General features: G+C 41.0%; 1 protein-coding gene and 1 pseudogene across 1 annotated transcript; both read left to right on the top strand.

The window, feature by feature from the left end:
* LOC121267098 overlaps positions 1–9,529 on the top strand; it is a 31,701-nt pseudogene extending 22,172 nt beyond the window's left edge.
* A 186-nt stretch (positions 9,530–9,715) lies between these two features.
* On the top strand, positions 9,716–11,033 carry LOC121268111 (probable LRR receptor-like serine/threonine-protein kinase At1g07650). The gene is made up of 2 exons (XM_041172239.1): positions 9,716–10,274; positions 10,455–11,033. Exons 1-2 carry the CDS (start codon positions 10,230–10,232, stop codon positions 10,839–10,841), a joined length of 432 nt encoding a protein of 143 aa, XP_041028173.1. The 5' UTR covers positions 9,716–10,229; the 3' UTR covers positions 10,842–11,033.
* Positions 11,034–13,481: the final 2,448 nt, after the last annotated feature.

The raw sequence follows: 13,481 nt of genomic DNA, 5'->3' as shown, positions 1-13,481 counted from the left end.
CAAAGCACTCTTCTTTCCATTCCCAACTCCATAACATAAAGTATAAACTAATACTTCCAAATATTTTCTCAACCACCAGTCCAACAATTCCACTACAATGAAACTTCAAATAATCCAAACCTAGGACAAAACACCAACCCGAAATACTCACCACGTAACAAACAGAAAAACTCACAAAAAGCTACTCAATCTCACAGCCAAAACAGATACTGCAACAAAATGAAGATAAACCAAACCCAAAACTAAGAAGTAGAAATCGCACAGTTACAGAAGGAGAAACTGAAACTTGGATGAGAAAGAAACCCTTACCAGTCGAAAATGGAGGGGATGCGAATTGATGCCCGTGAGTTGCAGACGGAAACCAAAATGCAAAATGGAGGAAAAACAGAGTGTAGCAGACGGCAACACTCGGGAAACCAGAAGCAACGCAGCAACAGAAATCCACGTGAGGAGGTCTAGGGCATGGGATTCAGAAACTCAAACTAATGCCAACAACAAGAAATGAAGTTGAAACTGAAAGGAAAAAGGAAAGAAACGTGGGACAAAGAGAGTTGCGGAGAAAGAAATAAAAGAACTAAACAGAGTAACTGCAATGCCGAAAGAGAAGGAAAAGAAATCGGGGGAGGGAAAAAGAAAAGCTTACCCCTCCAAACGACGTCGTTCGCCCACCGAAAATGAAAGGGCTTGGCCCTCAAGCACGGACCGGCTTCACAACCCACTGGGCCTTACATCCTCCCTCCCTTACAAAAATTCCGTCCTCGGAATTTGCTATAAGCTATAATAATTTCCTTCGAACAAATGAGGGTACTTTACTCGCATCTCTTCCTCGAATTCCCAAGATGCTTCATTGATAGCATGATTATTCCACAATACTTTAACCAAAGAAATAGTTCGATTCCGCAACACTTGCTCTTTCCTGTCCAGAATCCGCAATGGTTCCTCGGTGTAGGTCATGTCCTCTTGAATCTGCAAGGGTTCATGATCTATGATGTGAGTGGGGTCATGGATATACTTTCTCAACATGGACACATGGAACACATTATGCACTCTCGAGAACGCCGGTGGTAGAGCCACCCTGTACGCCACCGGTCCAAACCGATCAAGAATCTCAAACGGCCCAATGTATCTGGGACTCAACTTACCTTTCTTTCCAAATCTCATAACTCCTTTCATTGGTGAAATTCTCAAGAATACCTTATCTCCCATCGCAAACTCTAACTCACGGCGGCGTTTATCTGCATAGCTCTTCTGTCGGCTTTGAGCTGCTTTCATTCTAGCCCGAATGATATCTATCTTTTCGGTGGTCTGCTGAATAATCTCTGGCCCTAGAAGTTTCCTTTCACCTACTTCATCCCAATACAATGGAGACCTACATCTCCTGCCATACAAAACCTCGTAAGGTGCCATCCCAATGCTAGCCTGGAAGCTATTATTATATGCAAACTCAACCAATGGTATATGTTGCATCCAAGATCCCTTGAAATCCATCGAGCATGCCCTCAACATGTCTTCTAAAATCTGAATAGTTCTTTCTGACTGTCCATCTGTCTGAGGATGAAAAGTAGTACTGAAACTTAGCTGAGTACCCATTGCCTCCTGTAAGCTTCGCCAGAACTTCGAGGTAAAGCGAGGATCTCTATCCGACACAATGGATACCGGTACTCCATGCAACCTCACTATCTCCCGCACATACAGTTCAACTAGTTTCTCTAGTTTATAAGAAACTTTAATGGGCACAAAACGGGCGGTCTTCAATAAGCGATCCACGATCACCCATATAGCATCTTGCCCGCTTACGGTCCTTGGTAGACCTGTCACAAAATCCATGGAGATATGTTCCCATTTCCACTCTGGAATCTGAAGTGGCTGTAATAATCCTGCAGGTCTCTGATGTTCCGCCTTCACTTGTTGGCAAGTTAGGCATTGTTCTACGAATTTAGCAATTTCCCTTTTCATGCCATTCCACCAAAAGGACTCTCTCAAATCCCGATACATCTTGGTACTCCCTGGGTGAACAGTATACAAAGAACGGTGTGCCTCTTCAAGAATCAACCTTTTTAGTTCATCATCAGCAGGTATGCATACTCTACTCCTAAACCTCAAAACTCCATCCTTGGAAATACAAAAATCAGGTTTGTCCCCGTTTCCGATCTCTTCCCTTAGCTTCACCAACTCTGAGTCCACTTTCTGAGCATCTTTGATTCTATCTATCAAAGCAGGTTGAACCACTAAACTGGCCATGACAACACTTGTATCACTAGAAAAGACTTCAATACCGGCTCTTTCTAAATCCATCAGCAACCTATGCTGAGTGGTAATAGCTGCAATTGTTGGTCCCACTGACTTCCTACTTAGAGCGTCGGCTACAACATTAGCTTTGCCTGGGTGATAATTAATGGTGCAATCATAATCCTTGATCAACTCAAGCCACCTCCTTTGTCTCATGTTTAATTCTTTTTGGGTAAAGAAATACTTCAAACTCTTGTGATCCGTAAAAATTTCGCACTTTTCTCCATACAAGTAATGTCTCCAAAGCTTAAGTGCAAAAATGACTGCCGCGAGTTCCAGATCATGGGTGGGATGATTCTGCTCATACACTTTCAGTTGGCGTGAGGCATAAGCTATTACCTTCCCATGTTGCATCAGTACACACCCCAAACCAAGCCTAGAAGCATCGCTATAGACAACAAATCCGCCTCTAGCTGTGGGAACTGTTAACACCGGGGCTGACACTAATCTCTGTTTCAACTCTTGGAAGCTTTCTTCACACTTTGCTGTCCATTCAAACCTATTATTTTTCCTGGTGAGTGCAGTGAGAGGGACTGCTATCTTGGAAAACCCATCAATGAATCGACGGTAATACCCCGCCAATCCCAAAAAGCTTCTAACCTCATGAACATTCCTCGGTGCCGACCAATTAACCACGGCTTCCACTTTTCCTGGGTCCACTGAAATACCATCCTTTGAAACTACATGCCCCAGAAATGTGATTGAATCAAGCCAAAATTCACACTTCTTCAACTTAGCAAACAGCTGCTTGTCTCTGAGTGTCCCAAGTACCAACTTCAAATGTTCTTCATGCTCGGTCTCGCTTTTGGAGTATATCAGTATATCATCAATAAAGACAACCACAAACTTATCCAAAAACTCATGGAACACCCTGTTCATCAAGTCCATAAATACGGCTGGGGCGTTAGTCAGGCCAAAAGGCATGACCAAAAACTCATAATGGCCATAACGGGTTCTGAACGCCGTCTTAGCCACGTCTTCAGCTCTGATCTTCAACTGGTGGTAACCTGATCGAAGATCAATCTTCGAAAATACTTGAGCACCCTGAAGCTGATCAAACAAATCCTCTATACGGGGTAGCGGGTACTTATTCTTTATGGTCACCCGATTAAGTTCCCTATAATCGATACACATTCTCATCGATCCATCCTTCTTCTTCACAAAAAGAATTGGAGCTCCCCAAGGTGAAACACTGGGCCTGATGAAACCCTTATCTAACAAATCTTGCAACTGCTCTTTGAGTTCCGCTAATTCAGATGGTGCCATGCGATAAGGTGCTTTCGAAAGGGGTGTCGTGCCTGGAACTAACTCAATAGCAAACTCTACCTCCCGCTCGGGTGGAAGTCCAGATAAATCTTCAGGGAAGACCTCTGGATAATCCCTCACAACAGGTATCTGTTCCAACATCACTTCCCCCTTTGGCGCTTCTACCACACAGGCTAGGAATCCCTGACAACCATCATGCAATAGTTTTCCAACCTGAATGGCAGAAATGATGGGTGGAGTCAACCTCACTTTTGACCCTGTGAACCGAAATTCACCTTCATTAGGGGGTCTGAATACCACTTCCTTTTTAGCACAATCAATACTGGCGTGATAGGAAGCCAGCCAATCCATACCCAAAATTACATCAAACCCAACCATGTGGAAAACTATTAAATCTACTGGCATCAGTCTTCCCTTTATAGAAAGAGGGCATCCAGGTAAAATCTCACTACAGACTACAGAATTTCCTGTTGGGGTCGCAACCACTAACTTGTTCCTCAACCTTTCAGTATCTAAAGTGTAAAATCTAGAGTACGCCGTGGAAACAAAAGAATGTGTCGCTCCCGAGTCAAATAACACAAAAGCATTATTAGAAAACAGAGAAAGAGTACCTGTGATCACATTCAAACTCATCCATGAACCAAGAATATTCAAAGTCTTAACCAGATCAATCAAAGAAAAGAAAATAATAGAAACTATAAATCCTTAAAGTAAAACCAAAGAGTCATACCAGTGATCACGTCATTCCTACCCTCAACTTCTCCAGGTGTTAGTGCAAAGACTCGAGCAGGCGCAGTAGGACGTTGATTGCTGCCCCGGGCCGATACATCATTCCTCTAAGGTGGCGGTATGAATGTCTGGTTGCTCCTATTTTGCATTGGGCAATCCCTGATGTAGTGTCCTGTTTTGCCACAACGAAAACACAATCTCGCCCCTTTTCTGCACTCTCCGGAGTGCACTTGATTGCATGTCCTACACTGGTAGGGCTGTTGATTACTCTGAACCAGCCTTTTTCCCGAACTACTACCTTCATTCCTCTTTTTCCATGGTCCCTGATCCATGCCAGACTGGTACCCAGTAGGAGTAGTCCTTTTTCTCTGTTCATGCATTGCAGCGCTTCTTTGAAGGGTTCTTTCAAAAATTGTTGCTTTATCCACCAATTCTGAGAAGTTCCGAATCTGGAAACCCACCACACGCAAGTACAGTTTCTCATTCAGTCCTTGCTCAAATTTGCATGCCTTCTTTTCCTCATCGAGAATCAAATAAGTAGCAAAACGGGATAACTCAGTAAACTTAGCAGCATACTGATGTACCGTCATTGTCCCCTGAAACAAGGTGGCAAATTCCATAGCCTTGTCCTCACGGAAAGAGCTAGGGAAGAAGTGCTCAAGAAAGATCTGCTTGAAGTGCAGGCAACTGACTATCTCTGTCCCCTCTGCTTCCCTGATAGATCTTTCAGAGATCCACCACCTCTTCGCTTCCCCAGTAAGCTTGAATGTGGCGTATGCCACTTTTTGTTCTTCAGTACAAGTTAGGACTCGCAAAATCTCCTCAATGTCCTGAATCCAATCCTCCGCCAAAGTTGGATCGCCTCTCCCATCAAATAAAGGAGGGTGCATACGATTGAATTGTTCAACAGTACAACCCCTTCATTGAAATTACGCTGGCAACCCGTGGGATTCTGCACAAGGTCATCAATTAACTGATGTGCAGCTGCTCGTAATACGTCGGAAGCACTCGGGTTTGCTTCCCTTTCGTTCTCGATCGCATTCAGATCCGACATGCTTCGTTCTCTACGACGAGGTGGCATCCTGACAAAATAACTAGAATTTTTAAAAATCGCTTCGAAAATAGAATTTATAAGAACATAGAAAATTAGTGGTATTTGTAAAAACCAAACGTATAAATATATTAGAATTCAAAAATATAAGAATATCTATAACAGAGACAAAAGAGGAACGCACAACGGTAGTAATAGTCAATCTCTCCAAAATTTAACATCTTACTCCATCTGAGTATTTAAGAAGGCTCCGCCACTAAACTAATCCTTAATCAACATGAATTTAGTTCATAGACCTATGAAATACCACACTTCATAGTTATTCGCAAAGCCTGAGAATTCTAAGACTTCCCACTTCAACAATATTCAATCCTATGCACCCACAGAAATCTAAACCTCCTAGGTTTATAGTATGCAGAATTCTAACCTGTCTCTGATACCAAATGTAACGCCCCAAACCCGGGTGGCTTGGAGAATTTCTACTTGTCACTCATAAACATACCTCCCAACACATCCAAAGTATAAACTCCAAAAAACTTCATAAATGAAATCAATCTCAAATCTTCTCAATAATCTCATTACAAACTCCTCACAATCTTTAATGCAATAATAATAAATCAAAGGGGTCCATAACTTCCCGATAATCATAACAAACCAACTAAATATTTCATAAATCTTACTAAACTCAAGACATAAATAACACTCAAAGATATTAAAACTAAGAACACCAGAAGTCCTTCTTCTACCAACATCTGCTCAGCTTAGACACAACCAACATTCTAATCCAGGTCCTCATTTGGACTCACCACATCGTCTGAAAAATATTATAATGACAGGGGGTGAGTCATCAACAACTCAGTAAGCAGAAATCATATGCTAGCGTGCAAACACGAGCATTTATCAAGGAGAGTACGCAGAACAATATATTTTTTTTTTTCCAGAGTTATCATGCAGAACAGAACATATTTTCAAAATGACAGAGCGATGGTTTTAAAACAAGTAAAACCCATGGTACTTTGGCATAACATAAACTGAGTATCATCGTCAAATCAAAACAGAGCAGAGACCATGTTTCACCCCAGTGGTAGGGTTGTGCTAACCCCGGTGGCCAAACCAAGCAGAGACAGAGGTGAAATCTTTCCTTTATTCTTCTCGGAGCCCCGAGTGTGCACACAGGAAAGACCACAATAAAACCACTTTGTTTCCAAAGTGGGTGCACTCAGAGACAGAGAAGTTGGTACCAACCCAAACAGAGCAGAGCATAACAGAGCAGAGCAGAGCAAAGCAGAGACAGAGTCAGATACGAAAACCAGTACACCATGCCAAAGGTTTTCAAATGTTATATCAAAATAATACAGAGTACCAAAACAGAATCAGACAGTTTACCCACACTGAACACAAAGGTCAGAACATCTTTCTAAATAAATGCACAACTTTTCATATTCTCAATATCGCTCATTTTTCAGATTTCAGAAACTACATGACAGAATTTAGCTCATGTCTACACAATGCATGCCAGAACATATTTTTCCTTTTTCGTACAGATTTCATGAGTATGCAGATGAGTGACCGAGGTTGATCTTTATTTTCACAAGTTCCCAACACAACACAAAATATGCAAAGTTTTCAGAAAATCAACCTCAGTCTTATTAACTTGTATAAAACCTAGCATAGGAACCCCGCTTACCTGACTCATGCAGCGTATTATCTATGACTTGAATACGATCTCTATCCATCTCGCCACCTATTCATAAGATAATATAAACTAAATATTAAAGTCCAACAATACACAATTGGTCTTAAACAACTCAAGACTCAAACTCTAAACCATAATTCAAGGAGTTTAATCACACTTAACTAGCCAAATAACAATCCGGACAGCCCATACTTCGACCCAAAATATTCTATACTAAACTCAGTATGCTGGTTATAAGTGGAGACTGATTTGGAACTGAAAAAGTGTTTGTTGAAAGTTGGCTCGACAGTTGGCTCGAGCCATGTTCGCTCGACAGACCGCTCGAGCGAATGCAAGTCAGAGAGGTTCGCTCGAGTCTTGCTCGACACTCCGCTCGAGCGAATGCAAGTCAGAGAGGTTCGCTCGAGTCTCGCTCGACACTCCGCTCAAGCCAATGTTCATTTGGCTGTTCGCTCGAGTCGCGCTCGACAGTCCGCTCGAGCGAAGTACGCAGATTTTGCCAACTTAACCAGTTTACACTACACAAAGCACTCTTCTTTCCATTGCCAACTCCATAACGTAAAGTATAAACTAATACTTCCAAATATTTTCTCAACCACCAGTCCAACAATTCCACTACAATGAAACTTCAAATAATCCAAACCTAGGACAAAACACCAACCCGAAATACTCACCACGCAACAACCAGAAAAACTCACAAAAAGCTACTCAATCTCACAGCCAAAACAGATACTGCAACAAAATGAAGATAAACCAAACCCAAAACTAAGAAGCAGAAATCGTACGGTTACAGAAGGAGAAACCGAAACTTGGATGAGAAAGAAACCCTTACCAGTCGAAAATGGAGGGGATGCGAATTGATGCCCGTGAGTTGCAGACGGAAACCAAAATGCAAAATGGAGGAAAAACAGAGTGTAGCAGACGGCAACACTCGGGAAACCAGAAGCAACGCAGCAACAGAAATCCACGTGAGGAGGTCTAGGGCATGGGATTCGGAAACTCAAACTAATGCCAACAACAAGAAATGAAGTTGAAACTGAAAGGAAAAAGGAAAGAAACGTGGGACGGAGAGAGTTGCGGAGAAAGAAAAAAAAGAACTAAACAGAGTAACTGCAATGCCGAAAGAGAAGGAAATGAAATTGGGGGAGGGAAAAAGAAAAGCTTACCCCTCCAAACGACGTCGTTCGCCCACCGAAAATGAAAGGGCTAGGCCCTCAAGCACGGACCGGCTTCACAACCCACTAGGCCCTACAGCCTATTCCAACTAGAAATATGGGACTTGAGCCATGCCACTTACAATGGACAGGCCCGACGAGGAAGTCGAGAATTTAAGGAGGGTAGATTGTGATACCCCATATGATATGGATAAGGGTAGGTGGTGTTTGGGATCCCATATTGCTTGGGAAGGATAATTTCTTGCTCTTTATAAGGTTCGAATGGGGCTGCAATTGTATCATTGACTAGTCCTTTTGAAGTATAGATCATGTGGTTTGGGCTTTCCATTAGGACGTTACATTAGATCTGCAAACAGGTTTTTTCACTTACAGGCAAATCAAAGCTGCCACTAACAACTTTGATGCTTCAAACATGATTGGGGAAGGTGGTTTTGGATCTGTATACAAGGTATTCGAAAACGTAATTCTTCATGCATTTAGGTTTTTTATAAAAAAATATCTCAGTATATTCTCAAGTGCATACTTAAATGTGCATATTTTTTTCGTCTGAAATGCAGGGTATATTATTAGATGGTACCATAATTGCAGTTAAGAAACTTTCTTCAAAATCAACTCAAGGAAATCGTGAATTTGTGAATGAGATAGGCATGATATCTAGTTTACAACACCCGAATATTGTTAGATTGTATGGAGCTTGTGTTGAAGGAAATCAATTGTTCTTGGTATATGAATACATGGAAAACAATAGTCTGGCTCGTCCTTTGTTTGGTATGCTTAATGTTTTTATTTAGTATTTTCTGTCAAATAAGGATAGGAACCTAACACTGCAGATGGCTTTATGTTAAGAACCAAGTTGATCATGAACTCCCCCATTCTACTTTCTACAAAAAAATGCAGGTCCAGAGCAATACCAATTAAAATTGGACTAGCCTACAAGACAAAAAATATGTGTTGGCATTGCAAGAGGCCTAGCTTTCTTGCATGAGGAATCAACACTGAGAATTGTTCATAGAGACATTAAAACTACAAATGTGCTATTGGATTCGAAGCTAACCCAAAGATTTCTGACTTTGGTTTGGCCAAGCTCGATGAAGAGGAAAACACCCATATCAGCACTTTGAGTTGCTGGAACCATGTAAGCTATATCTTTTCTTCTATCCTTCAATTTGCAGCATATTTTTGTTCTATTATGGCATTCCTATTTTTTCCACCCAAGTGATTAACTAGAAGAGAATCAGGAACAAATGGTGATCTCCATGCATTTAAAGGTTCTACATATTAGAGATGTTCTTATTGTATATGAAAAGTGCTATAGAAACTCTAGGACTTTGTATTTGGTTGAGACTTTAATGTGTTAGTTGTCTATATTTGCAACACAAGCTTGCTTGCAGAGAAATTTATAGCTATAGGAATTATCAATCCGTATTCATGATTGATTGCGAGAAGGCTTGACCTAAAACTTATTCAAACAATCTTCTAAGGTTCTTTTAAGAGAGAGAGAGTTGTATACTTGAATGACTGAATAATAAAAGCTTGTGTTCAAACGTTCTATTATCATATCTAATTTCCTATGTTGTGGTCATTACCATTTAAGGGGACAAGAAATTCTAGAAATCTAACAAAATCCCCCCCACCCCCCCCCCCCCCCCAAACAAATTGAAATTCAGCCAGATGCCCCGACTTGTGAAAGTTATTAGCATTCCACCAACAACAAAGTTTTGTCTCTCTCATATATATAATGAATATTCCACTCTATTCTCACTGCCTTACTGTTTGCATAATTGCATTCTAAATAGAAAAAGAAACAATGTGATTTCGTAACTACCTTTCTGTAGATGTTGGGTTTTGTTAAGATCAGAACTAATTCATATATACTATGAAATATTAATCATAATAATACAATTATCTTTTTCATGCAGAGGATACATGGCACCAGAATGCATTATGGGGTTATTTAACATATAAAGCAGATGTCTATAGTTTTGGGGTTGTTTCGTTGGAAATTGTTGTGGGGAAGAGCAACATGAAATTTCGACCAAATGAAAGTTATGTTTGTCTTCTTGATTGGGTAAGATTTATCAGTTGTCATGTCTTGCACCAAAACTGGTCATCTTGATGATGATCTATTGGTTCAAAACCAACTAAACAAGATTGAAACAATATGTTGTGTACAATTGGCCACGTCATAATCCTCGTCTATTGATTTGCTAAGATATAATTTCCATCATTTCATGTGTGCATATTTCAGGCTCTTGTTCTGCAACAAAAGGGTGATTTATTGGAGCTGGTGGATCCAAAGTTAGGCTTCAAGTTCAACAAGGAGGAGGCAATTAGAATGATCAAAGTAGCTTTACTATGTGCAAATCCATCTCCAGCTCTTAGACCCACAATGTCTGCAGTAGTAAGCATGCTCGAAGGCCAAACAGCTGTTAATGAAGTTATTATGGATCCAAGCGTATATGGAAACGAATTCAAGTTTAAAGCTTTAAGAGAGCAGTTCGATCAGATCCAGCATGAATCGAAGGACTCAATTGGTGCTGAGAGCCGTAATCGTTCGTTAGGTGCAACATGGAGGGGAACTTCTTCTACGTCTGCCCAAGATCTTTATGATCCATATTATCTTGATACTCAGTAATGGTAGCAAAATATTTTCTCCCACATACAAAATGTTAGTTGTAATAAATTAGTGACTATTTGCTTCAGCAATCCACAGAGCTAAGGAACATCTGCTATTTCATTATAACTGAAAATATAAAGATAAACATATGTGCAGCTAGCTTGCTATGTGGAATCAAGAAAATAATATATAATTTTGTTATTAAGAGAAGCACATAAGTTATAACTTTACTGGCAATGGCCAATGATCACTTCTTTTACTTTTCTTGAGAGTATGAGTGTAACACCCCGTATTTTAGTGTATTTTCACTGAAGGATTATTTTTATTTGTTCAAAAATTTATTCTCTTGTTTTAAAATTATCGGATATTTTAAATGGTTTATTTTATGATCTTTAAATTGTGAAAATTAAATTGTTATGTTTTCTTAATATTTATTTATTGTTGTACATTTAAATTGTTCTTCTTTTTAAATTAATTGATTGTGAGATTTAATTATTTTATTTTCATTGTATCATTACGTTTAAATTATTTTAATTGGGATGCTGTTTTAAAATCATTTTAGTTGGATCATTTTTTTGTGACCCAAGATGTGGGGATTGGACCTCATTTCTTTCCCTTCATTTTTCTTTTTCCCTTTTTCTTTTCTTTCCTCTCTATTTTTTTTCTTTTCCTTCCCCCAGCTTCCCCCCCCCCCCGGCCGCGACTCACCCCCTCCCTCTCTCCCGTGCGCTTCTCCTTCCACCCAACCCACCACCGTCGCGCCGCCGTGCGCGACACCGCCCCTCCCATCAGCTTCCCCACTGGCCGGCGACCACCCCCCTCTATTTCCAGCTCCTCCATCGCCGCCGTTAGCCTCCACGCATCACACCCAGCCGCGGCCTTCTCTTCCTTTGCGCGCCGCCGTCGCGCCACCTCCGGCCACCATCTCTTCACCACTTCATCCCCGACCTCTTGGCAACCCAATGGACCTAACCCCGGCTCCGATCCGTCACCGGTGAAGCACATCCAACTCCATTTTCGATTTGGGTATTTTTGGCCTAAAACCACCCTTTGCGCCGCCACCCACTGCAAACCACCACCACCATTGGCTTCACTGACCTGTCTAGGCCCTACCCTATCAATTTCGGGTCTTAGTTTGTCCCCATTCAAAAGTGGGTATTTGAGACCCACGGCCCCAGTGTATTTTACATTGTTACATTGCTGTGTCGCCACCTTTTGCAGTTCCATAACCCTTCGGAAATTATTATATAGCACTGTAAGTATTTTTCCAAATAACTATCGTGATTTAAATGTATTTTTGCACTAACCCATATTATTGTGATCTAGTTAGACATGCCGGACTGAGTCCGAGGAGTTCGGGGGTCGGATGGATTATGGACGGAGTTGTGTGTTTGGTTGGTATTGTAAATTGATGGTTGTTGTGGTGTTGTTCATGTACATGGCATATTGCACGCATGATCATGTTTGTAAAGGAAACTGGGTTTTCGTGTACATGCATTCATGTTCATGTGTTTCATGAAAACCTAGTTTTCATGTGTTAAAGGATTTTGGGTGCGTGTGTATCACGACCCCAAGCCGAGATGGGGTATTATCTCGGTGGAGCTCCTCTGGTCACTCGGGAGATGAATATACTGAGTGACGTCCCCTGGGTTGTCGCTGGGCGACAACGGGATCGGACGATATGGTCTCATGCCAACTCCGTGGTCCCTCTGCTGGTGGGGGCTAGAGGATGCTTGACCACGTACACGCTGGTCGTGGAACTGAGCATCGCTACGAAGCCAGGACGTGCGGATGATCCCTAGGGGAGATCATAGTGCATTGGTTAATGGAATAATGAGCTGTTTTCTGGGAAAATTGCGTGTGTGATTAAAAGGTTTTTATGTGATTCATTTTCTGAGAAAATGAGATTTTATTGATTTGGGTCCTTTTTTGAAAAAATGACGGTGTATTCTTTTTGGGCCAAATGGGATTTTGCCGTGTGTGGAAAATATCTATTTTCGGGGAAAATAGTATTTTTGGATTTAATGCATATCTCATCATATGCATGCATGTTGGTAGCATTAATGTATTTTTATCTCGTGGTTATTTGGGTTATACTTACATACGGTACCATTTTGTGGTAACGCAAATTTTGATGCAGAGGAGGATGAGGGTGAGCCTGAGGAGTCAGCTCCGCCCGAGGAGTGATCTGGGATCACTCGTTTTGGTTTGAGACTTGTAAAATATTTATTTTTGGATGACTGTATAATTTTCAAACCTTTTCACTGATTTTTAAATTGTATTAACAATTCTGGTACTTAGTTGAATTAATTATCCGCTGCGTTGTTTCTGTACACTGTTGCATGTACACACACTTGGCACTAACGTTAGGATGTGTGACCTTGTTGTCATCATCCCGGCTTCTCGACTCCCGTGTCTCCTTACATGGGGGTCGTGGGCGCCACAGGTGGTATCAGAGCAGTTCGGCTCTGGGTAAAACCACATTCCCATAGGTGGAGTACTAGAAAGTTTTAAAGTTGTGATTTGAAATTATTTGGTTTGAAGTATGTTATTTTAATGGTTTTAATTTATTTATGTTTTTATATTTTGTTGGTTTTATTTATTTTATTGTATACTACTTGTTTGTTTATTTTATATCATTTGTTTTATTTTATGGCT

This window comes from Juglans microcarpa x Juglans regia, chromosome 5S, assembly GCF_004785595.1.
Source record: "Juglans microcarpa x Juglans regia isolate MS1-56 chromosome 5S, Jm3101_v1.0, whole genome shotgun sequence".
NCBI lineage: Eukaryota > Viridiplantae > Streptophyta > Magnoliopsida > Fagales > Juglandaceae > Juglans > Juglans microcarpa x Juglans regia.
This window is presented reverse-complemented; position numbering and strand designations above follow the sequence as displayed.

What these genes read in the sequence shown, in the direction of transcription:
- LOC121268111 (XM_041172239.1), top strand. Translation starts at nt 10,230, where the DNA reads ATGAAATTTCGACCAAATGAAAGTTATGTTTGTCTTCTTGATTGG. An exon ending in ATGTTTGTCTTCTTGATTGG is followed by an intron (nt 10,275 to 10,454) that starts GTAAGATTTATC and finishes TGCATATTTCAG; the next exon opens with GCTCTTGTTCTGCAACAAAA.